Source organism: Sceloporus occidentalis, unplaced genomic scaffold (assembly GCF_023333645.1).
Source record: "Sceloporus occidentalis isolate IW3139 unplaced genomic scaffold, rSceOcc1.0.p SCAF_28, whole genome shotgun sequence".
Lineage (NCBI taxonomy): Eukaryota > Metazoa > Chordata > Lepidosauria > Squamata > Phrynosomatidae > Sceloporus > Sceloporus occidentalis.
The window spans coordinates 4,525,851-4,552,257 of NW_028317008.1; the positions used below are offsets into that span (position 1 = coordinate 4,525,851).

At 38.9% G+C, this 26,407-nt stretch overlaps 1 protein-coding gene across 1 annotated transcript; it reads left to right on the forward strand.

Moving 5' to 3' along the window:
• LOC149299701 (vesicular glutamate transporter 3-like) lies at positions 1-25,098 on the forward strand. The gene is made up of 12 exons (XM_089486077.1): positions 1-101; positions 1,936-2,188; positions 9,033-9,151; positions 10,462-10,576; positions 10,849-10,936; positions 11,476-11,562; positions 13,210-13,349; positions 14,349-14,498; positions 15,142-15,274; positions 15,776-15,886; positions 20,877-21,004; positions 24,763-25,098. The coding sequence occupies exons 1-12, from the start codon at positions 1-3 to the stop codon at positions 25,096-25,098; spliced, it is 1,761 nt and encodes a 586-aa protein (XP_089342203.1).
• Positions 25,099-26,407: the final 1,309 nt, after the last annotated feature.

Consider the following 26,407-nt stretch of genomic DNA (forward strand, 5'->3'; position numbering starts at 1 on the left):
ATGCCTTTTCAAACAATCAGTTCCTTCAAAGACAAACTTTTTAACCCAGCTAAAGATGAGGTAAAGAACACCATAGGCGACTCACTGGGCAACCTGCAAAGGTAACATTTTTAACAAGCTTTACGCATAAAACTGTGCTTTTTAAATGCTGATTCTCCTGATTTGTAGAAGTTGTCTTTAACTTGTGTTTTAGTGCCGTACCTTGCTGTGCTGGAACTGCAATTTCTAAAAGACCTGTTTGCAAATAGAAGTAGATGCTGATGGAGGACAAACAATAATTGCTTGTTGTAGTTAGACTATCTACGTCTATGCCTTATGGCTAATGCTTGACCATCCACATCTATACATGTAAGGCTATATTAATGTGATGTCTGTCCCTTGCACTGGAAGTCTATTCAATTTTGTGTAAAATTATATTATGGAAAAATAGGTTTCACTGACCCAACACCTAATTAAGTCCCTGCTATCATTATCTTAAATTCTAGATGAAAATACTGTGAAATTTAATTCAACTTAAGGCTAAATGCAGCATTAAAAATTAATTGTAGTACTCCATTCCATGAAATAATTCTATAATAATGTCAAATTTGGCCTCTTTAATTTTTGCTATAGAATCTGAAAATGCTTTTAAAAAAAAATTGTATAGTTTTTAAGAGCTCAAACCTTCAATGTTTTAAAATTTTAGGTAGGACAGCTCGATTAATGTCTAAGTGAAAAGCACCTTTAAATTAATACAGTATTGCGTGCTTCGTATACGCTTAGAAAATGGCATATATAATATTCTTTTCCATATCTAGCTGTAAGATATGAGAGTATACATTTAGTAGAGGTTTCATTATATGGAGGCTATGTGCACAGAGCGCTTTTGAAGAACTGAAGCTATCAATAAAAATATCCTTTTGATTTGGCTATTCCATTGGTTGCAATGGTGATAAGACTATTGTTTCAGAGGTGGCATCAGAAAGCCTCTATACATAACCCCCTACTTCTTCACACTGCGTTTATGCAGATTTTAGTAGATACAGCGTTAGTGAATGTTATGTTAACGGGTGCCCATCTTCTTCCAAGCCAGTTTTGTTTTCTAGAGCCCAGGTACTTGACTTAATTAGCTAACACGTATAAGCCTTTCTCTACGTGCTAAGCATCTACACCAAGTGATAACCACTTTCATGTTTCAGTAAGTTAGAGCAGTAGTGCTGCTGCATTTTTTAAGGAAATTACTGGACTTTTGCTAACATTTACAGAAACCGCACTGCATATACAACACGAATTCAAAAATGACTAAGAAGGTTCTTATGAGCAGCTTTATTGCCTTTCTCATAGAATGAGGTAGCCTTCTAAGGTTACACCATTTAAGTATTTTTTTTTAGTCATTTTTTTTTATTTTTGCAAATCATTTTATAATCACTGATCTATTTATTTCTAGATCATTTGCTTTTAAAGATATTTCTCTAGATGGAGGAAGTTTCTGTTTTTTTATATCATTCACTGTGCCGGGTTTCCGTCATATACATACTAAGTTTTTGTGTACGAGTGATAGCTTTGTAACTGTTTCTAATCCTGATAGGGAATCCGAGAGGTTTATGCCAACCTGCATTTCTCAGTTACATTAGATAATAGGCAGGGGTTTCACATGTATGTAGATGACAATTGGTACATTTTTACAGGAAGCCCCTTACTCTGACAAAAAGTTGTAACATCTGTATTGTTCATTAATGTAAATGATCCCTCTTTATTAACTCTCTAAAAGCAATGTTATTTTCTTTATTTAGATACTTTTTGCAAACACAGTAAATGTACCAATAGACCTTTATGTCATTGGTGATCTGTAAATGGAAACTAAATAGATAAAAAAAAAACCAATGTGCTGAGTACCAAGATAAACATCACATGTAGCAGAAAAGACATCTTATTTTCAAATATACTTTTCATCAGGAAAGTTGATGGAACAAATACAGAAGAAGACAGTTTTGAACTCAATGAAGATGGACAGCCTGTCCAGGGCTCTACTCACACCCCACCTAAATTTGCCTGTTACTGTTGTGGACTGCCTAAGCGGTACATCATTGCCATCATGAGTGGCTTAGGATTCTGCATTTCATTTGGAATTAGATGCAACCTTGGCGTGGCCATCGTAGAGATGGTGAATAATAACACAGTGTATGTAAATGGAAAACCCGAAATTCAGGTAGGTCATCACCTTTTCATATACACAGATGTACAGTATGTGTGTGTATATGTATGTATATATATATATACACGCACACACCATACAGTCCAAGTTGTTATGTTATGTACTACTTGTTATGTCCTCTTAAATAAATAATAAAACTATTGTGTGAAGATAAAACTATTATGTGCAGTCTAGCATATACTGTACACCAACAATATAGTGGCCACTGGCCATAAAGTCTACCTTTGTTTATTACAAAAGAAAATAACTTTAATTGCTCATAAAATATATATATTACATTATCTATTTATTAGTATATACTGTGTATGTATTATGCATATAAATGTATGTATTTATATACAAGTAATCACTGAATATGTATTAACTGCTTTGCTTTGTTAAGAATATGCAACCTTATTTTTCCCTATTTTATTTTGTTCCAACTTGGAGTTACAATTACTTAACCAATGATTTATGTAAACGATCTAGGAAAAATACGTTGTATTGCTCAAGTGCAGAAATGTGCATGAAGATAAACTAAAATGTCTTAAAGGGAGACTTCCACTCATTTTTTATCACTAGTATCAGGTTTTCAAAAATGTTGTACTGTTTAAAACTAGATCTAGTGTTTGGATAACGTAATGTTTTTGGGCAGCTGTATGTGTTTTTGTATGTGTTCTGGTGTTGCTCTGTTATTGCCCAATCAATGAGACAAACTCCCTAACTCCATATGACTGTAGGACACCTGCCCCCCCTGGACTTGCTGCCCTAGGCCTAGTTGACCTAGGCAGAATACATCACTGTATACAATGGCTAAGTCTTAATCCTAAACCAGACACTCTGAGAAATGAAAGACTATGAAATAACAGACTTCATTAGCATTTCCATAAGGAATTAGATAGGGGTAGCATTAGGAAAATTAACCAAAATATCACATGACTGACAATAATGAAAGCCTCTAGGTCTACATATAAAGGGAAACAGATATGAAATCATTTTTATTTTTTGTTATTGCTAACATACATTATGATTATTATTATTAGCATTGGATAAGGATCAAGGATAAAAATGTTTTCTTCCATGGGGCTTCCTCTTTAAACATGTCAGCATTGCCACATGTCCCTGCAAGCTCTGGTGTTGTCACGACCGAGGTACGGGTTCTGGATCCGTGCTGCAGAATCGGCGCCTCCTGGTGGAGAGAGGACGCACTGCCATCAGGGCACAGGAGATACAGGCCGTTCACCACCGAGAGTAATGAGAAGGTGAAACTCAGGAACAGAAAATAAAAAATAATAACGGTATCCGAGGGGTCAGGCAAGAGAATAGTCAGGGTCACAAGCAAAGGTCAGGGCAGGCAGCGAAACAACGGAGGTCAGGTTCAAGCAGGAGTCAATACCAGAGAGATAAATCAGGATTCAAACGCTAGTGTAGGCAAAAAGGCACTAACACAGGCAAGGGTGTAGTACCAAATGAGAGTTTAAATATCCCTCCAACAATACAGATCCTCCTACCCTCCTAATTAGGGGGAGGAGGAAAAATGATAAATGTCACTTTAAGAGTGACATGAATATTCATTAGTTTAGTAGAGGCGCGCGCCCCATCACGATCCCTCGAACTCGCCGGGGACGCGCATCTCGAAGGAGGACGGACCCGGCGGCAGCTCACCGCCACGGCACGAGCAAGGAGCCGACCGCGCGGGCTGCGTCTCGGGGTCCCTGCCGGCGGCAACACGACGGGAGCGATAACAGGTGTAACCAGCTGCCTCAGAAGTCACATAATTAGTTTAATGGTGTACATAGATTTTAAGTGTCACTCATTCTCAAGTCAATACACCTGTTTGTAGAAGCCCCAAATTATTAGAAAGATTTTCTAACAAACAGCATCATTTAGACCCAGGGGATTACGTTGTGTAGAAGTACCAATCAGGATTCAGTTGCAAAATATATCCCTATGAACATTTTATGGAGCACCATTCAATCTATTAACCCCTTATGGATAAGAGTTATTTATACTATTGGACCAGAGCAGTTTTCCATATTCCATAATTTTCCATATTAGTGTTTCTACACAAATTATATATCTTTTTACGGACAAGTAGTGCTTTCTTTTGAAACCACATGCATATTATATTTTATATATTTAATAATAATAACCCTCTCCTGCCCAGATGCAGCAGCCTCTTTTTAGAACAATTCACTTGCCTCATCTCTCGACAGCATTGCTGCAATTACTAAATGTTACCCCCGACAATTGAGATGCCAACCGTGCTGCCACACGGCTGAACGCTACTTCAGAAAATCCAAATCCAGCAAAGACTTTACTCACTATAAATTCATGCTTCGCACCTACAACTCTGAACTCTCTCTCGCCAGGGCATAACTAGAAGCCTCAGGGCCCTGGTGCGAGAATCTGTTAAGGGCCCCCCATCCCCAACCCAATCTGCCCCCTTCTCACACTATCTACCCCCTCTCCCTCCCTTCTCAGGCTATCTACCCCCTCTCCCTCCCTTCTCACTATCTACCCTCTCCCTCCCCCCAATTCTCACTATCTATCCTCTCCCTACCCCCCCATTCTCACCATCTACCCCCTCTCCCCCTTCTCAGGCTATCTACCCCCTCTCACTACTCCCCTTCTCACTATCTACCCTCTCCCTACACCCCATTCTCACTATCTACCCTCTCCCTACCCTCTTCTCACTATCTACCCCCTCTCCCCCCCATTCTCACTATCTACCCCCTCTCCCCACCCCCCATTCTCACTATCTACCCCTCTCCCCCTTCTCACTATCTACCCCCTCTCCCTCCCTTCTCAGGCTATCTACCCCCTCTGCCCCTTCTCACTATCTACCCTCTCCCTACCCCTTTCTCACTATGTACCCTCTCCCTACCCCCCTTCTCACTATCTACCCTCTCCCTACCCCCCTTCTCACTATCTACCCTCTCCCTACCCCCCTTCTCACTATCTACCCTCTCCCTACCCCATCTCACTACCTACCCTCTCCCTACCCCCATTCTCACTATCTACCCTCTCCCTACCCCTTCCCACTATCTACCCCCTTCTCACTATCTACCCTCTTCCTACTCCCCCTTCTCACTATCTACCCTCTCCCTACCCCCCTTTGTAGGTCACTTACCATGCAGTCCTCTGTCTCGCTGCTCTGCCGCGGTGCACACAGCTTCACTGCTGAGTGCAGGCATATGACGTCATATGCCGGCGCTCAGCATGACGCGCCAGCACCCGAGACAGACGGCTCACACTTCCACCACTGCAGTCAGGGCAGCACTGAGGCAGCGCCAGGGAGCAGAGGAGACAGTAGGGCGCTGAGCGGTTGCTGAAAACGACCGCTCGGCACCCCTTGGGCCCCCCTGACTGGCAGAACTCCAGGGCGCGGTCGCAGTCGCGACCCCTGCAACCCCGGTAGTTCCGCCACTGTCTCTCGCCAAACAGCTCTACTTCTCCACTCTCATATCCTCCCTTTCTTCAAACCCGTGACGCCTTCAACTCCCTTTTCTGTCCCTCCATACCCACATCACAAACCTCTCTCACTGCCTAAGATCTTGCTAGCCACTTCAAAGACAAGATTGAGACTATTAGAAATGACCTCTCTTCTTTACAACCCCCTCCTACACCACCCACCACCACTCTATCCACTCATCCCATACTAACCGCCTTTTCCCCTACAACTGAAGAAGAGATAGCCACTCTTTTTTCTTCCTCCCCATCCCATCACACCTCACAAGGTCTCTATGTCCATCCCTTAACCACCTATTTAATCTTTCTCTATCATCTGGAACTATACCAATAACCTTCAAGCATGTGCTAATCACACCCATTCTAAAAAATCCTTCCTCAGATCCCATCTGTCTAACTACCGCCCTTTCTCTCTTACCTCTAAATTGCTTGAACATATTGTGTACAGTCGCCTTACTAAATTGACCCTTGACCCTCTACAGTCTGGTTTCAAACCTCTTCACTTTCCTGAAATGGCTCTGACTAAAGTCTCCAATTACTTGCTCTCTGCCAAAGCAAAAGGTCACTTCTCCATTCTAATACTATTGGACCTCTCTGCTGCTTTTGATACTGTTGATCACCACCTTCTTCTTGACTCACTTGCTTCCACAGACATTCGAGATACAGCTCTCTCCTGGATCTCCTCATATCTGTCTAACTGTTCCTTCTCTGTCTGCTTCTCTGGCAAGACATCATCACCCCTTCCACTTTCGGTTGGCGTCCCCCAAGGTTCAGTCTTTTGGCCCTCTGCTGTTCTCTCTTTATACTTCATCTCTTGGCAAACTAATAAACTCATTTGGCCTCCAGTATCATCTATATGCAGATGAGACCTAAATATACATGTCTTCTCCTGATCTCTCTCCATTTCTCATGTCCCATATTACCAATTGCTTGTCTGCTATTTCTTCATGGATGTCACAATGCTACCAGAAACTTAATCTTTCTAAAACTGAACTCATTATCTTCCCTCCTTCCATCTTCACTCCACTGCCTGGATTCTCTGTCACATTAAACAACACGACTATCTCTCCTACTAACCAGGCCTTGGGGACATCCTTGACACTAACATCTCCTTCATCCCTCACATTCAGTCCCTCACCAGATCCTGCTGCTTGCACCTAAAAAACATCTCTCACATCCTCCCATTCCTCACCCAAGGATCCACAAAAACTCTGGTTCATTCACTTATCATTTCCCGTCTTGATTACTGCAAGACTCACATTCAGTCCCTCACCAGATCCTGCCGCTTGCACCTAAAAAACATCTCTCACATCCGCCCATTCCTCACCCAAGAATCCACAAAAACTCTAGTTCATTCACTTATCATTTCCCGTCTTGACTACTGCAACACTCTTCTGGTTGGCATTCCACTCTCGACTCTCTCCTCTGCAATCTGTCCTAAATGCTGCTGCTAGGCTTATCTTCCTTGCACGCCTCTCCTCTTCTACCTTTAGAATTAAATTTAAAATCCTGGTACTAATGTATAAGGCCCTCCATAACACTGTTCCTCCATACATTTCTGTACTCATAAGCAAATACTCTCCTCCTCACTTATCACCTCTTCCTTTTCCCGTCTATAAGATTTCACTCGGGCTGCCCCATATCTCTGGAATCTATTTTCACCTAACCTTCAGCATTCACCCTCCCTCCCAACATTCAAGAAACATCTCAAAACCCACTTCTTCAGAGAAGCATACCATCTTAGCTGCTAGAACTTCCTTGTCATTGATACGACCACCACACTACCTCTCACCCTTTCTCTGTGCCTTATGTTTGTCACCCCATTCCCTCAAGATTGTAATCTTGCGAGCAGGGCTCTCTCCACCTAATGAATCGATTTGTCTTAGTCTGTCAATTCTTGTCTTGTCATATCCCTTGAATTTATGTATTGTATTAAGCACTGCGTAAATTGTTGGGGCTATATAAATAAAGGATAATAATAATAATAATAATAATAATAATAATAATAGGACTATAATAAAAAAAAAAACCTGTGACAGTAAAAAAAAAATCTAATTTTGTTTAGTATGTTTTCCACAGGATATGTGCCATTGCTAAATCAGTCTTATGTTCAGCAACAACCCCCCGGTACACTAATACCTCTCACTGATAGTTTTTTTAATACTTTTCTCTTCTTATTGTAATATTCCTGCCTAGCAATCACAAAGTGATCAGGAAGTGGGGCTCTACAACTCTGATTTCTTGATCATATGTGATCAGCATAACTGGGAACTTTTGGACTCCGGCTACCTGGAGCCTACCCTTGCGGGGCACAGCCAGGACTACTTACTGACATCAGTAGGCAGTCCCGCTGATGTTGCAGGACACCCCCCATTTACAGGGCAAATGGGTGGGGAGTGGATCACGTCAGGACCCCAGTCCCACGGCCAGGAGGATTCCACTGTTGACCTGGAGAAGCGGCGCTTTCTAGCATCTCCAGGCGAAACCCAGAGAGTTCCCAGTTACGGTGATCAGCATCAGTGGGATGAACAGGGTTTCTGTTACGCTGATAGGGCTGACACCACACCACATTCTGTAACTGCTTAACAGGTCTTTTTATACTTTCTAGAAAGGAGAGAGATGGTGCAGTGGTCCAAGATCTAGCAAGTGCTGTGAGCAAACACTATCCAAATATTATGTCCGTAACACTATGGCCCTGTGCCAAGAGACCTGTAAAAGCAAGGAGGAAGATAAGAAAGAACAGCACTAAAGAGCCATATAAAAGAAGCAACTCCCATCATACAAACCAAACTTTCAGCCTTAGTGCCAAATACAATGTGCAAAAAAGCAAATACTTGTCATCACCCTGATAATGAAACATCACAGGCCCAGTATCAATTTAGTAAGGACTGCAATATTGATCAAAGAGGAAGAAGACTTCTAGCTTGCAAAAAATTACCCTAAATATGCCCAAAATATACCCAAAAATAACTTTGGAGCATTTCAAACTTAAAAACCTGAATGTTTCAGAAGGAATACTTCAGTAAAAGCCCAGTACACAATTCAATTAAAAATATGTGTGAAAAAAAACATAAAATTGCTTGCCGGCAACGGCCCCATCCAACCTGGGACAGCATGAGTAATATTGTTAGTAAGAAAGAGTACAAATAGTAAATAGTAAAAATGATACTGGCAAAACATTTTGTCAGTTGAAATAGTTTTATTTCCAGACAGTAAATAAAACTATGGAAAAGACAAAGGGTGTCATAATAAAAAATGTCATCATAATCAGCAAGGCAGGAGACCTCAAGCGTACCCTAGTCCTTAAGGCTACAATATATTGTTAAACATCTATATTTATTTACACTTAACCATTGTGAGATAAATGAATGTGAAACCTGTCTTACAGAAAGCCCAGTTCAACTGGGACCCAGAAACTGTCGGCCTCATCCATGGCTCATTTTTTTGGGGATACATCGTGACTCAGATACCTGGAGGTTTCATTGCGAACAAACTTGCTGCCAATAGGTAAGAAATAAGAAAAAATAGGACAAAAAATGCCTGACATATGTTAACACGCTGCCAGATTAACAAGTTTACCAGTAGTAGAATCACTGATGTCTGAAGTGATATTGCACGACATTCTCCAATCAAAGACGTTTTGAACTCAGAAGTATTTCTGGCCCTGCTCTTCCCAAGATTGGGCTCTGGATCTGCCCATACAAATAGCCCTGTTATTTATTAGTCTTCCAAAAGTCAATGAAAAAGGGATGATATCCACTTGACCAAGCACTGATTCTGAGTATTGGGATAGAACTTGCTACCCTATGAATTCACACAGGAATGAAAGGGAAAATTGGGTAATTGTCTTGGAATAATTGACAAAAGGAATGAGGGAAAATGGAGTAAAGAAAATATGGAGAGAAAAAAACAACTAAAAAAAAAGGAATTATGGGGAGAGATAAATGAGAAAACCAAAACATTTGCAAGAGATACCTAGGGTAGTAAGCCCCACAATAACCACTGATCTTCGTATGAATTTAGGTTGTCAAAGAAATAATTGAACACAGCTTTTAGTTCTTTTATCTGAAATTGGCTCAGTAATAACAATAGGCCTTTTGATTTGAATGATAAGATCACTTAATCAATGTAACAGTTACATTTTATAGATATTTTTGTGGGGCGATAAGCAATTTATATAACTGTAATCCACTGGAATTAAAGAAATCAGCATACGGGTAAATATAAGGCCAGGGTGTTTAGTGCCAAATAAATGATAATACATGGAGAAACAGGCAGATAATTAATTAGAGGGAATTATCTTAAAGGAACAAAGCATAAAAAAAGAGAAACGCTTCAGTTATATAAAAATAAGTATTGATTCAACTCCACATGAATAAAATGATTAGAAACACAATGGGGTGTCTAACAAATTAATAATAACTATGCTATATGATGGGGCTATATAAATCAATAAATAATAATAGAACTAAAATTGTTTAATTTGGGGATGCACTCACTAAGAATGTTTAAAGTGAAAGAATTATATAGAACACTAACCATAGAATTTGCATTTCAATTTTAAATTCCTAACAAAAAGTGAAACATGCTTCACCATAGAGTAAGAATTGAACCATTTGGGAGTATTGAGTACTGGTTAGTAGTCTCAAAAACTCAACTCACCAAAAAAGTTCGTGCCACATTTAGATTGGAAAACATAGTCGGTTTGGTCATAATAAATGAACTTTCTTCTCTATAAAAAATATAAAAAAGGCATATGAGTTTTCTTGTATATATAGTCTTGAATTGTTTTTTATCTACACTTTATCTTCTCCCAGGGTATTTGGTGCTGCTATTTTTTTAACCTCAATACTAAATATGCTGATCCCATCTGCAGCAAAAGCACATTATGGATGTGTGATATCTGTTCGAATTCTTCAAGGTCTTGTTGAGGTATGTAATAATAAAATATAAAAAAAAGGAGTAAAAGGATAGGGTCAATGTTAGCTGTAAATGTCTGAATAATAGCAAGGTGGTGAATATCCAAACAGGATTGATGATGCCCCATCTTGTCTGCATACAGGACTAATGGTCAAATTGTCTTATTGCAGAATGTCATAGACAGGAATATCTTTTGAGACAAAAAAAATGACAACGTAATTCCTTGGGAAGTATAGATAAGTAGTGTGATATGTCAAAGCATTTCATTGTCCCACACATTACAGGGTGTTACCTACCCAGCATGCCATGGGATGTGGAGCAAATGGGCCCCTCCATTGGAGAGGAGCAGGCTGGCAACCACTTCATTCTGCGGTATGTGAATGGCTTTCACCAAGTTAGACAAATTTGGGAAAAAATATTTTATGTTGAGGCAGTTGGTATTGTTTTATTGTAGATTTAAGTGATATACTATTCTTGCTCTGCACACCATAGCTTTACTTTTTGCCAATGTTTAGCAAGGGTCTGACACACAATTCTATGCAGATCAGAATAGGATCCTGCTTTATAAACATGATTATATAAATCTACAGTAAATAAATGCTGGCATATGGCTAGTCCAGTAAGATACAAAAACAGCATTCAAAGTATCCTTCACCGTCAAATACTAAACAGGTTATGGTGTGCACTGTACCATAACACATTTAATTAACTCATTATTTTTAATTAACCCTTATTTCTTATGGCGTTAAACATTTGTCAGCTGTGAGCATATGTGGCTCTTAGACAGAATTTACTTTTTTAATTATGTTTTACTATTATAGGCAAGTGAGTTGATTAGCGTACATGGTGTGTGTGTTGAGGTTTTTTACTATAAACAGTGTGTCTGATGTATTTATATTTTTGCTTGTTAGGATCCTATGCAGGTGCAGTGATAGCTATGCCACTTGCCGGGATACTGGTGCAATATATAGGTTGGTCTTCAGTCTTTTACATTTATGGTAAGAATATTTTATTCTACTATTATTTTCTTTCTGCGAGAAACACCTTACCCTGGCCTTTACTGAATACTGAAACCATCCCTGAGATTAGATTGCATTGGATGGATGTGAACATGCTCTCCAAATGCAGAAGTGCAAATTAGGGGGACGGGGATTACAGAGGCACATATTGCCAGTGCTGACCTCACGTGTTGCAATAGTTAGGGTGACTAGAAATCATTTTTAATAGAGGACACATATAAAATAACATGTATGGCTATGGGGGCTAGAAAAATAGTTTTTAATAACTATACTGATTTATAGCTTTACACAGTTTCAGTTCCAACTCAATCATACTTTTGCTTCAAATATTGTACAATGATAACAACATGTTTCAAAGTGTAGCCAATTATTATACAACAAATATATATAATATAAATTGTATAACGCATTTTTTAACAAATTAGCCTCAGAAAAAAACATAGGGTTTATCAGACTACTGGGGCATAGGCGGATCCAGGGGGCAGCAACGGGGCAATGCCCCATCCTGAAAAAGGTGGTAGTATGCTCTGGTCATAAGCATTGAGAAGTTAGACCTGAGTAAATCTTAACTTATATTTAACTCTTTATTCCCCTAATTTCAATGAGGAGGCAGGGTTCAGCGGGGTTATGTAACGTCAAGTTGCGTGACCGTGTGGTAGTAGCACAGCAGCTACCACAATGGGAGCTGCATTAAACACAGGGTGAGGCTTCACCATGGTGAGTTGTGTTTCATTGTGTGTCTGGGTATGTTAGTGTGAGTGTCTGGTTATGTTAGTGTGTGTTTGCTGAATACGTTAGTGTGAGTGCGTCTGGGTATGTTAGTTTCTGTGCTTGTTAGTGTAGGTCTATATTTGTTTCGACATGGTGTTGTGTGTTTGCTATGCGTGTGTGTATCTTGGTATGTTAGTGTATCTGTGTATGTTAATGTGTGCATGGGTTTGTTAGTGTGGGCATATTATTATTATTATCTTTTATTTATACAACGCCACAAATGTACGCAGCGCTTAATACAATACATATATACAATCTTGAGTTATTAGTCTCTGTTTGTAATTATGAGTGTCTCTATGTGTCTTTGTATATTAATGTATGTATTTCCCGAAATGTTACTGTGTGTGTACAGTTGTCTGGTTGTGTGAGTGTCAGTGTTTGTTACCGTCTCTGGTTGTGTTCGTTTGAGTGTCTGGGTGAGTATGTGTTAGCATGAGTGTATGAGTATGTTACTGTAAGTCTCTGAATGAGTTTCTGTGTGGGTATATTACTGTGGATATGTTAGCATTTGTGTCTCAGTGAATGTGTGTTAGTGTTAAATGTATGATTGTCTGTCTGTGTGCCTGGAAATGTTAGTGTGTGTGGATGTGTTAGAGTGTGTGTCTGTATGCATGTGTGTTAGTGTGAGTGTCTAGATGTGTGTGTTAGTGTGAATATCTGCATGTTTGTGTGTCTGTTTACATATTAATCAGAGTGAGTGGTCTGGCTGTGTAAGTGTGTGTTAGTGTCTGGTTGTGTTAGAGAGTGTTAGTGTGAGTCACCCTTCCAAGATCAGGCTCTGGATCTGCCCCTAAACTGTGGATTAGGGAGTAAGACCTGATAAAATGAACTAACTTGCATACTTTTTACCAACAGGGATGTTTGGCATATTCTGGTACATCTTCTGGTTGCTCCATACCACAGAGAGTCCAGCCGCACATCCTACCATTACCATTGAAGAAAGGACATATATCGAATCAAGTATAGGTGAAGGATGTAGTTTAGTTACAACCAGTGTAAGTATTATAAGCTGTTTTATGACAAATTGTGCAGAACTATGCATACCTTTCCAGCAATGTCATTGATTAGTTAACAATACTCTTTCATTGTTTTTTACAATTTTATTTTTTTTATTATTATTCTGAACGGTAATGTTATACTATTTGGGTGGCTGGTATTTTAAGTGGTACATTGTTTACCTTATAGACTTATGTTTCATAGGTTAAAAACAGTTTGTTTTTTAAATAGAATGTACAGCAGTCAGAATGAACAGCACCACAAGCAGGAAATATTCTACAGTGCCTCATCTTTGCATCTTGGAGTATCTGGTCCATATTTGTGGCATGCAGTACCTTCAACATGAGGCAAAAAGAGCAGTTGCCCTGAGCCATGGCTTACCTTAGTGGCCCACGGCAAATGCCCCATTGACCCCCCTCAACCACTGCCATAGTCTTATGGGGGGTTGTGTAGTCACCAGCGCAAACTGTTTTGTCCCTCTGGTCTTGTTTCCCCCTATTTTTAGAGTGTACTGGGTTATATGAACTCATAGGGGAGCATCCAGCAGCAGGCAGCATGCTTACCATCAAAGTAACTTGAGTGGAGTGGAGCCCACAAACCTACATTTAGGTGAAATCTGGGGAGTTTTGTTGGGCCCCATTATGTTAAGATAGCCCTGTAGTAAAAATCATTTTGCAGCAATTGAAACGTATTATACATTTTAGACTGGGTTGATAACATATTCTTTTTTTAATACACACACAGCAGACTTTTGTAAGCACATACAAAGCATAAAAATAAATATCTGTATTTGGCCTATAGGACTCATGCAAAACCTTTTGTCTGTTTTTTTAAAAAATCCTCCCATGTTTTAGACTATTCGGAATCATCCTAGTTTTTTCAGTGATTTGATTTTGTTTTGGACAAATGATGAACTCAGAATTGGTAATTACTTATAATGCTGCATTTTATTTTAACAAAATAAAATGTTCATCATTATGCTGCTATTGTTTTTGTAGAAATTTAGAACCCCTTGGAAGAAGTTTTTCACGTCTATGCCAGTCTATGCAATCATCGTAGCTAATTTCTGCAGGAGCTGGACCTTTTATTTGTTGTTAATAAGTCAACCTGCTTATTTTGAAGAAGTGTTTGGATTCCCTATAAGCAAGGTACAACCTATTTTTAATTTTACAATTTTAGGAATGATATACACGTTTTTCATAATCAGTACTTGTCTGTATTACTCTAAGCCTATTGTTTTTTTTATATATATATTTAGTTTCATGGATTTTTCAAGGTACTTTATGAAAAACGGGGATTACAGAGAAACATATTGCCAGTGCTGACCTCACGTGTTGCAATAGTTAGGGTGACTAGAAATAATTTTTAATAGGGGACACATATAAAATAACATGTATGGCTATGGGGGCTAGAAAAAGAGTTTTTGATAACTATACTGATTTATAGCTTTACACAGTTTCAGTTCCAACTCAATCATACTTTTGCTTCAAATATTGTACAATGATAACAACATGTTTCAAAGTGTAGCCAATTATTATACAACATATATATATTTGTATAACACATTTTTTAACAAATTAGCCTCAGAAACAAACATAGGGTTTATCAGACTACTGGGGCATAGGCGGATCCAGGGGGCAGCAACGGGGCAATGCCCCATCCTGAGAAAGGTGGTAGCATGCTCTGGTCATAAGCATAAGAAGGTTAGCCCTGAGTAAATCTTAACTTAGATTTAACTCTTTATTCCCTTAATTTCAATGAAAATTCATGTTAATGCTTCAATATTTCCAGGTTGGCATACTCTCGGCAGTCCCACACATGGTAATGACTATTATTGTACCCATTGGAGGACAGCTGGCCGACTTCTTAAGGAGCCGCAAGATATTATCTACCACAACTGTGAGAAAAATAATGAACTGTGGAGGTACTAACAATTTTAAACAGTGGAATGTGCAATCATAAACAAACGCAATTTATTTTAACTAATAAAACACAAATTTATGTATTGTTCTTGTCTATCCTAAATACATCATTCAAACGTTGACAGTGTGGGATGGAAAAAGTATAGATCAGATCACATTTTATGGACAAATAAAGCAGAAAACCAGTTAATTCCCATCTAGTCTGCCCACTTTTCCTGATGTTAAGACTGAGACTTTAAGTTAAGTCCTTGGTCTGATCTTAGATTCAGGATAGCTTTATGCCTATCTTAAACATCTCATAAATTCTTCTGTTAAAAGGCATAAAAATAATATCAAAGCATTCCTTTATACTAGAATAACATAGAAAAAACACAGCTCTATGCATAATATTCCTTAGTGTTTAGACAATTATTTGCATTATAAAGAGGAAGTTTTCCATCATTCACAAATGATGGAGTCTTTGGTTAAAAATAATAGTGTGATTTACTCTTTTTTTTATGCAGGATTTGGAATGGAGGCAACTCTTCTTCTGGTGGTTGGCTACTCTCACACCAAGGTCATCGCAATATCTTTTCTCGTCCTTGCTGTAGGATTTAGTGGCTTTGCAATATCAGGTAAAATATTGAAATATATCTGCATTTTAATTTTTTATGTGTGCTGTGTTTATTCATTTCTTGAAGCGTTCCCTTATAAAGTACCAATGTGTTGTTTATACAACCATACATCTTTATTTCTTCATTCCACATGCAGCTTAAAATAGTTAAATGAGTACCTAATTCTGGTCTGGAGGACTAATTTGAAATACCCTAACACTTTATTTGATAGTTTCAGTGTGACAGAGCTCTTGGCCCTTGGGGATCCAGCCCCGTGCTGATGTCACGTAGGTTTCTGGAAACAGGAGGTAGGGGGTGCAGGGGTATTGTCCCCAAGCAGCTCACATGTGCTCCTCACCTTGCAGCAACTGTGGCAGCTGTCCCTTGGGACCTTGCTGTAAGATCCATAACTGAAGTCATGTTTGGTTTAGAACTGGTGCCATTAATAGTAGGACATGATTATTTCTAACTGATTGTGATATGTGTATCGAAACATTAATACAGTTGTAGTTGCGTACTTAATTTAATTGATACAAACTGTTCCTTGGATTATGTTTTAAGTCATAGATTTGCATTAGAATTCTGATTTTTTTAAGACAAAATTGAGGATTATAGAATAGCATGGTCATATCGATTCTGCATTTTAAGGAGGTTAGTTCACTTAAGATTTTTCCAATATTTGCTAGTTTTTGTTAATGTATTTTGCCATAAACAAATTTCTTAACATCAGATCGATCCTAACATAAATGATTTCTTGTGTTTTGTGTTTAATTAAATGAAACATCCGTATTTTTCCACACATCATTTTTTTTAATTACTTTTTATCACAAATGCTGAAAAAGATATTTTAGCACAATAACGTATTTAATTAAATATCCTTCAGCACCAACTCATGTTTTCATCTACTTAAAGAGAAAGTCCACAGATCAACATTGGTTTAATTAACAGAGATACACTGTCCTGATTATATCACAGGCATTTTGGCAAGGTTTAGGAAATGCAGATCAAGAGAGGGAATGCATGCACTCTTTAGAAAAGCAGAAAATATTAAATAATACTGAAGACCAACTAGAACTAGAACTAGCTTTTTAGTTTTCGTTTTTAGATGGTGTGAATGCATAACATATTATAACAGACTTTATTATGAAAGTTCTCTGTCCTGTCCTGCTGTGACAGTACCCTGCAGAGACACCACTATCACAGTGTCCTACCTCTGGTTTGCTCAGTGTGTTCTTGTGCTAGCCAAGTAAATAAACAATTGAAGATACGAGTCTTCAGTTGCTGCATGCACCTGCCTACTGCACTAAAGGTACTACATGGAAACATAACAATCGCTCACTACAGAGTTCTATACTGCCTCTGGAAGCAAAACCAGCGCAAGCACCACATGTCAGCAGCTTCATGAAATTGGTTTCCATGACCAACCTGCTATACACAAACTAAAGCTCACTATGTGCAATGGCCAGCATCAGCTAGGGTGGTATAACACACATAGACGCTGGACTCTGGAGCACTGGAAACGTCCTCTGGAGTTATTAATCACGCTTCATTATCTGAAAGTCTGATGGATGAATCTGGGCTTGGCAAATGCCAGTAGAATAATCCTAATAATGCTAATAATGCATAATGCCTTCCTTAAAGTGTGTTGGAGGAGGGATAATGGTCTTGGGCTGTCTTCAGGGCTTGGGCTAGGCCCCTTAGTTCAATTAAACTATGCTGCAGCATACAAAGACATTTTAGAAATTTGTATTCCAACTTTGTTGCACCAGTTTGGGGAAGATTCTTTTTTGTTCCAGCATGACTATGCCCCTGTGCACAAAGCAAGGTCCATGAAGACATGGTTTGATGAGTTTGTTGTGGAGGAACTCGTGGCCACTTTGGGATGAATTAAAACAACAATTGTGAACCAGGTCTTCTCGTCCAACATCTGTGCCCGACCTCACAAATGCTCTTTTGGCTGAATGGGCACACATTTTGTGGAAAGCGTTCCCAGAGAAGTGGAAGTTGTCATAGCCATAGAAGGGGGTGGGGGGCAACTACATATTGGCTATATAGTGTACGTGACGTGAAAAAATTGTGCTATATAGTGACCCTACCTGGGTCTATCTGTCTCAGGTGCATTGTGAAAAAGGGGCTTTTGTCTTGAAACATTTGCTTACATGTTGTATATGTAAATGCATTTGGTGACACTAATACCATTTAGGGTGTGGAGCTTATACTCTTTTATTTCCATTTTCTTTTCTGGGAGGGGACCTCATCCATAGTGATCTTGGAAAAATGCTAGGACAATCATCTTTGTTGCGAGGTGCTTGTCACAACTTTATTTATCTGTTTGTGTTATTTAACACAAAAAACAGCAAATCATAGACAACAACGTGAATAAACCGTGGGTCGTTGAGCATAAAACAGGCAGATATTATCATTATCTTTACATAGTGGCCTATGATGCCACGGCAACCATGGGAATCCAAAGAAAATATTTCAAGGATGGTGTAAAAACCATAATAAACTCTAGAGTTTGAATTATGACCAAGACATAACAAATACTAAGGACATAACCCCCCTACTCTGAAATTAAATAGCCTGACAATGCTATCTGTGGCAATAAAAGTATCGCTGAATATTCAAGCAGCTTTCAGAACTACACAGGCTAAATTCCAGGGAGAAAGTGCTCCCTCTTACTGTACCCTGTGGATGTCCATGAGTGGCGTGAAAAGTTCAGAGGAGGGCACTTCCAAATCTTACATGGGACTTTTATGGGGAACAACCTCCCACTCCACTGAATCTGTACAAACCCAAAACAAAATATTTACAAATATATTAACAATGTCGTAGGGGCTTATATCCATAGCACAGTGATCCACATAGATCCTCTACCTCCCCTTGAGCAGATACACCTATAGCCCTGAACATACAGAAGACCTACATTGCAGCATTACATATACTACTACTCTCAGGATATTTTATTGTTATTAATTGAGCAATTGGTAAAAACATATTGAAAATCGCCACTAGGAGGCAACAGTATGCATTCTACTATGGTTGGTTTGGAATTGATTCTTATTACAGTATATCTGATTTAACAAAGATGCTAAATATCCAAGAAATCCAAATTAATCCTTGTAAATAACACCCCTTAAATAAATGTATTTTCACATTAATAATTAATTTAATTGCAGTTGATTTTTACAGACCCTCATCACTAATGTTATGTACAAGGCATTTTCAGGGTTTGAAATATCTAAAGATACTCACTGAACACTTTATTAGGTACAGCAGTTTAATTGCTTGTTAACACATATAGCTAATCAGCCAATCTCATGGCAGCAACTCAATGCATTTAGGCATGTAGACGTGGTCAAGACAACTTGCTGAGGTTCAAACCAAGCATCAGAATGTAGAAGAAAGGGGATTTAAGTGACTTTGAACGTGGCATGGTTGTTGGTTCAAGACGAGCTGGTTTGAGCACTTCATAAGCTATTCATCTACTGGGTTTTTTAAGCACAACCATTTCTAGGGTTTACAGAAAATGGTCTGAAAAAGAGAAAATATCCAGTGAGCGGCAGTTGTGTGGACGAAAATGCCCTGTTGATTTCGGAGGAGAATGGGCAGACTGGTTAAAGCTGACAGAAAAGCAACAGTAACTCAAATAACCACTAGTTACAACCACAACATGTCGAACCTTGAAGCAGATGGGCTACAGCAGCAGAAGACCACACCGGGTAGTGGTGGTATAATGGTGTGGGGGACGTTTTCTTGGCACACTTTGGGCTCCTTAGTACCAATTCAGCCTACCTGAGTATTGTTGCTGACCTTGTCAATCCCTTTATGACCACAGTGTACCCATCTTCTGATGGCTACTTCCAGCAGGAAAATGCACCATGTCATAAAGCTCCCATCATTTCAAACTGGTTCACTGAACTCCAATGACCTCTGCAGTCACCAGATCTCAATCCAATAGAGCACCTTTTGGGATGAGGTGGAATGGGAGATTCACATCATGGATGTGCAGCCGACAAATCTGTAGCAAATGCGTGATGTCATCATGTCCATATGGACCAGAATCTCTGAGGAATGTTTTCAGCATCTTGTAAAAAGTATGTCACGAAGAATGAAGGCAGTTCTGATGGCAAAAGGGGGTCCAAGCTGGTACTAGCAAGGGGTACCTAATAAAGTGCCCAAATGAGTCTATGTCCCCATACTAATCACATGAGATTGTATATTTAGATATATGCATGCTTCGCTAATGCTTGATTTTCAACAGCATGCTTATATATGCTGGCTTTAGCACAAGTTAAACAATTAATAAACCACACAAGTACTTGTAGAAAAGTGATTTTCAGTGATCTTCATCAACAAAATAAGATAAATGTAGGCGAAATTAAAACTTAACTTGCATTAATGCTTCACCTTTAAAAAATAGGACAACAGATTGAGCTGTGAACTGGCTATAAATGTTAAAAAATATTGGTTAGAGCTAGGTGCATATTTAATATTTAATATTTAGCTCACCCATACCAAATAAAAATAAAATCTAGGTTTATTCAGACCCCAGCTAAAAAGACACACTGGTCCACACCTATATTGAGCCTATTCTATAGGAAATGCATGTTGGGTTCTGTGGGATGGAAGAGTTGTGTTTTCACTGCTCATTGTAGTACAGAAATAACTGATCTTAGCAGTCACTTGTTACTTAAAATGTTAATATCTCAGAGAAAGTTTAATAGGTAAGTAAATTATATACTTATATGGCTACGTTGGACAAGGCATTTCCTCCATTCTGCACATCAATAGTTTTACATTATAATAGCATTGAAATGACAAAGAATGTTATAAATGGTTTATTGATTGTTTATCCATGGGAAGAAAATAGTACGCTGTGATTGCGTGGACAGATGGCTGACCAATATATGTTATGGATGCCAGGAAACTGATATAAATGTTGGCAAGGTGGAAGAAAATAATAATCAATAACTTGAAAAATTGCATTTGTATTTTTTTGTTGTTTTAGGTTTCAATGTCAACCATCTTGACATCGCACCTCGCTATGCCAGCATTCTCATGGGAATATCTAATGGTGTTGGGACTTTATCAGGGATGGTATGTCCACTCATTGTAGGAGCAATGACAAAGCATAAGGTACACGTTTGCTCTCTCTTCCCATAGTTTAATTCATAAATACAACATACAACATTCAAAACATGCAGTAGTACAGCACAACTGAATTATATACCAAAGTATAATTATGTTACATTAGTTAGAAGGCTATGTATGTAATTGCATATTTCATTGTGTAAATGGTTAGGGTGGTAAGTAGCAGGTCTGTGTGCAATTTTATATGATGCTACACAGGGGAAGACAGGTAAAGGAGGTAAAGGACTGCTGGACTGATATGTTTTAAAGATTTAAGGCCACTACCTAAAGCCTATTTGTGTGTCTAGTCTTGGGTATAATATGTATATTATGCATGATTCAATTAGAACTACATTTTCACAAAAGGTCATGTTATTTTGTAATTTTGCATAATATAGAACCCAATTTGTAATTGCAATTCCATATGTAGCCACCAGAATATCTTTAGTAATATTGCTTCAGGAGCACTCATACAATGACAGGATTATTTGTGTGCTCCTTTGTAGGGCTCTTTGTGTAATCCACTTTAGTGAATGTTTGTTGGATGGCATTAGATAGTGCTCATGCTGAAAAATGTGTTTCTCTATAATGATGGAACATTTGGCTCATGCTACATGAAATAGCTGTGTGAAACAAGGCAGTGTGGGAATGCTGAACCAAATATAGCAGGGCTATGGAAAGAAAAATAATAAAATACTGATCGGGGTTTGCTATAAGCCACCAAATATAATGGAAGCAGCAGAAGATCAATTATTAAAGCAAATAAACAAGGCAGCTAATCACAATGAGGTGGTTATTATGGGGGACTTTAACTATCCCGACATAAACTGGGAAACCGAGACCTGTGAATCTCATAAAGGAAACCGGTTTCTGACTATAAGTAAGGATAATTATCTGTCCCAAATGGTACAGGGCCCGACCAGAGGGGGCGCCCTACTGGACTTAATATTAACCAACAGACCTGACAGAGTAACTAATGTGCAGGTCAGGGGACATCTAGGAAATAGTGATCACAATATGATGCATTATAACTTGTCCTTCAATAAGGGAACTCTTAGAGGAGCCACAAGAACTATGCACTTTAGGAGGGCAAAGTTTGATCAACTAAGAGAAGCCCTTAACACTGTAAATTGGGAAAATGTCCTCAAAAACAAGAGTACAGACGCTCAATGGGAGATTTTTAAGAATATCTTAAATTCTCACTGTGAAAGGTACATACCGTATGGGAATAAAAGAGTCAGGAACAAGAGAAAACCAATGTGGATAAATAAAAATGTAAAGGGGGCAATAAATGGCAAAAAAGGCATTTAAGCTACTAAAACAGGAAGGCAGTGAGGAAGCACTAAAAAGCTATCGGGAAAAAAATAAAATATGTAAAAATCAGATAAAAGCAGCAAAATTGGAGACAGAAAGACTCATTGCCAAAGAGAGTAAAACAAACCCCAAAATGTTCTTTAACTATATAAATAGTAAAAAGGTTAACAATGAAAGCGTTGGCCCCTTAAAAAGTAATGAGGGAGAAGTTATAGACGGGGATCAGGAAAAAGCTAATCTATTAAATATATTCTTCTCTGCTGTATTCACAGAGGAAAATGAAATGCCAGGTAATATACAGCAGGATGAGATAAATGCCCCAGTACATGTTGCCTGTCTAACCCAGGAAGAAGTGCAGTGCCGCCTAAAAAAAATCAAAATAGACAAATCACCAGGTCCAGATGGCATTCACCCCCGCGTTCTAAGGGAGTTAAGAAATGTAATAGACAGACCCCTATTTCTAATATTCAAGGACTCTATAGTGACAGGGTCTGTTCCCCAGGACTGGCGCATAGCAAATGTTGTGCCAATATTCAAAAAGGGGACAAAAAGTGACCCGGGGAATTATAGGCCTGTTAGTTTAACTTCTGTTGTGTGTAAACTGTTTGAGGGTTTCCTAAGAGATGCTATTTTGGAGTATCTCAATGAAAATAAGTGTATGACTCCATATCAGCATGGGTTTACAAGGGATCGGTCCTGTCAAACTAACCTGATCAGCTTTTATGAGGAGGTGAGCTCAAGACTGGATCGGGGTGAATCGCTGGATGTCGTATATCTTGATTTTTCCAAAGCATTTGATACGGTGCCACATAAAAGGCTCGTACATAAAATGAGAATGCTTGGGCTGGGGGAGAATGTGTGTATGTGGGTAAGTAACTGGCTCAGTGATAGGAAACAGAGGGTGGTTATTAATGGTACATACTCTGAGTGGGTGACTGTTGCTAGTGGGGTACCACAGGGGTCAGTTTTGGGTCCTATTCTTTTTAATATATTTATTAATGACCTTGTAGAGGGATTGTATAGTAAAGTATCAATCTTTGCAGACGATACTAAGCTCTGTAACGTGGTTAACACAATAGAGGACAGCGCACGATTACAAATGGATCTGCATAGGTTGGAGGCTTGGGCTGGGATGTGGCAGATGAGGTTCAACACAGATAAATGTAAGGTTATGCACATGGGGAAGAAAAATCCATATATTTTTATGTATTAAATGGGAAAACACTGGGGACGACTGACATGGAAAAGGACTTAGGAGTTTTAGTTAACAGTAAATTTACCTGTAGCGACCAGTGTCAGGCAGCTGCTGCTAAGGCAAATAAAATCATGGGGTGCATCAAAAGGGGCATAGATGCCCACGACAAGGAAATAATTCTACCCCTGTACAAGTCACTAGTCAGACCACACATGGAATACTGTGTACAGTACTGGGCACCAGTGTACAAGAAAGATATAGTGGAGCTGGAGAGGGTTCAAAGACGGGCAACCAGAGTAATAAGGGGAATGGGAGGACTACAGTACCCAGAAAGATTATCAGAATTGGGGTTATTTAGTTTGGAAAAAAGACGGCTTAGGGGGGACTTAATAACTATGTATAAATATATAAGGGGACAGTACAGAGATCACTCCCAGGACCTATTTATACCCAGGACTGTATCTATAACAAGGGGACATCCTCTACGGCTGGAGGAAAGAAGGTTTCTACACCAGCACAGACGGGGGTTCTTTACAGTAAGAGCGGTGAGATTATGGAACTCTCTGCCAGAGGAAGTGGTGATGGTAAACTCAATAAAAGAGTTCAAAAGGAGCCTGGACGTGTTTCTTGAAAGCAATAATATTACAAGTTATGGATATTAGATTAATAGGGACAGAACGTTGATCCAGGGATTTATTCTGATTGCCATATTTGGAGTCGGGAAGGAATTTTCCCCCTGGTATGGGGCAATTGGCATCTGCTTCATAAGGGTTTTTTGCCTTCCTCTGGATCAACACAGTAGGGACACAATATGTATATAGGTTGAACTTGATGGACTTTGGTCTTTTTTCAACCTTATGAACTATGTTACTATGTTACTATGTTAATGTGATAGATGGTCATCTATGTGATGTAGTACAATGAGGGTGCCCACTGGGAATAATAACATGCTCTCAAGTGACTGTGAAACCTTGGTTATTTAAAGGGACACTCCAGCAATCATTTGCATGTTAATGAAATTAGGTCTTATATCCAAAGCAAACAATCAGCGGGAACTTGCTGTTGGTTACAATGTAATCCAAGACTGCTTTTCTAATTCTGCCTTTTCTAACACCAAGATGGTTTTTATACATAACCCCCAACTGCCAACTTAAATTAGGATGCATGTATCTGTGTGATCATCATACCTCATACAGCTGATTCATGTTTACATCATCTCCATGAGTGTGACTTTTATGTCATTTATTGATCATAGACCCGGGAAGAATGGCAAAATGTGTTCCTGATTGCTGCAATTGTACATTATAGTGGAGTTATCTTCTATGGCATCTTTGCCTCTGGCGAAAAGCAGGAATGGGCTGATCCTGAGAGCCTAAGTGAAGATAAGTGTGGTATCATCGACAATGACGAACTTGCCGAAGAAACTGAACTTAATAACGAATCTTACACCAGCCCAAGTAAAAAGCCTAGTTATGGTTCTACCATTCAGAGCACTGAGATACGGAAGAAAGGTTGGAGAACACAAAAAGTAAAGACACAGGATGTAGACGAACAGAATTCCTACCAGTACGAAAATGAGGATTTGTCCTAATCCCAGTAAGGCATTGTAAGTGTGATAAAGACTATCAATGTTTCGTATGAAAATCTGGTATAAAAACTTGTATTAAACAGGTGGAAAGAGAGAAATATACTGTAATAAGATTTACTACAATATAAATGTATATTATTGATAAGGTAATATTGTTATATTATAAAAGGGGAACTAGTTTTACAAATGCTGTAATCATCACTGTGAACTATGTTCAGTGTTTAAACATGTAGACTTTTTTTCTGTGAATACTCTGGACTATTTAGCATTTTGGGTCAGTAGTTTTTCATGCTATGCAATATAAGATAAAGAGGCATGTTTGTACTTTCATTTTAACATGATTTGGTTTTTTGTCAGGCATACATTTTTGCTTATCAATGTTATAGGGATTTGATTCAAAAACATCTGCCAACATCATAAAAACTAAACCTTGGGTACAAGCAAACCTGTGCAATCCAATGTTTCACCTACTTTGCTGAATTAACTCTTTTGCAACGGAATGCGGTATGTTTCCAGTACTGTTGAATACCTAGACCTTTCCCAGATGTTTTTATTGTAACATGTAACATTTCTATGTATGAACTGTTTCAAAACATTCTTCATACTAGCACTGAGGAGATAGTAGGGTTGCTATATCAATCAGTTTTTCCATGACACATCATTTTCTTCTTTGCTTCTTGCTGACAACCACCTACGAAGTACTTGCCTGCATTAGGAGAATAGGGAGACTTAATTGATTAAATTATGTGAGTTGACACATCCCACATACCACAGTTAATCACTTTCTCAGTAACATGTGCATACCTGGGAACTTCTGAGCTTCCGGTACCCGGAGCCTTCCCTTGCCGGACACGTCCAGGACTGACCACTGTGGGCGTTCCCGCTGAAGTCAGGGGTGTTCTCGATGACATTGGGTGCATTCTCGATGATGTTGTGGGCGTTCTCGATGATGTCAGTGGGCATTCCTGCTGTCATCGTGGGAAACACCCCCATTTAAAGGGGAAATGGACTGGGAGTGGGGCATGTCAAGACTCCACTCCTGCGACCTAGAGGATTCAGGTGTTCCCAAGTACTGAAAGGTATAATCAATATGGTAACCCTAGATGAATCCATAGACATATTGGAGTTATGTATAAAAAGTGATCGTGATGGAATATTTGAAATTGATTACCATAGCAATCAATGGAATGGTTTAATCAGCAGCAATGTTACATTGTTGCTATGGTGATATAGAAGCTTTCCTGGAGATGGAGACAGTCAAGCAAACTGCAAAAAAATGGTTTTATTTAGCCAAATAAACATGCAGTAAAAT

Coding starts and splice junctions, on each gene's coding strand:
- LOC149299701 (XM_089486077.1), top strand. CDS start 1: ATGCCTTTTCAAACAATCAGTTCCTTCAAAGACAAACTTTTTAACCCA. Junction 10,577..10,848: donor TTCTTCAAGGTCTTGTTGAG/GTATGTAATAAT, acceptor CACACATTACAG/GGTGTTACCTACCCAGCATG. Junction 15,275..15,775: donor AAAAATAATGAACTGTGGAG/GTACTAACAATT, acceptor TTTTTTATGCAG/GATTTGGAATGGAGGCAACT.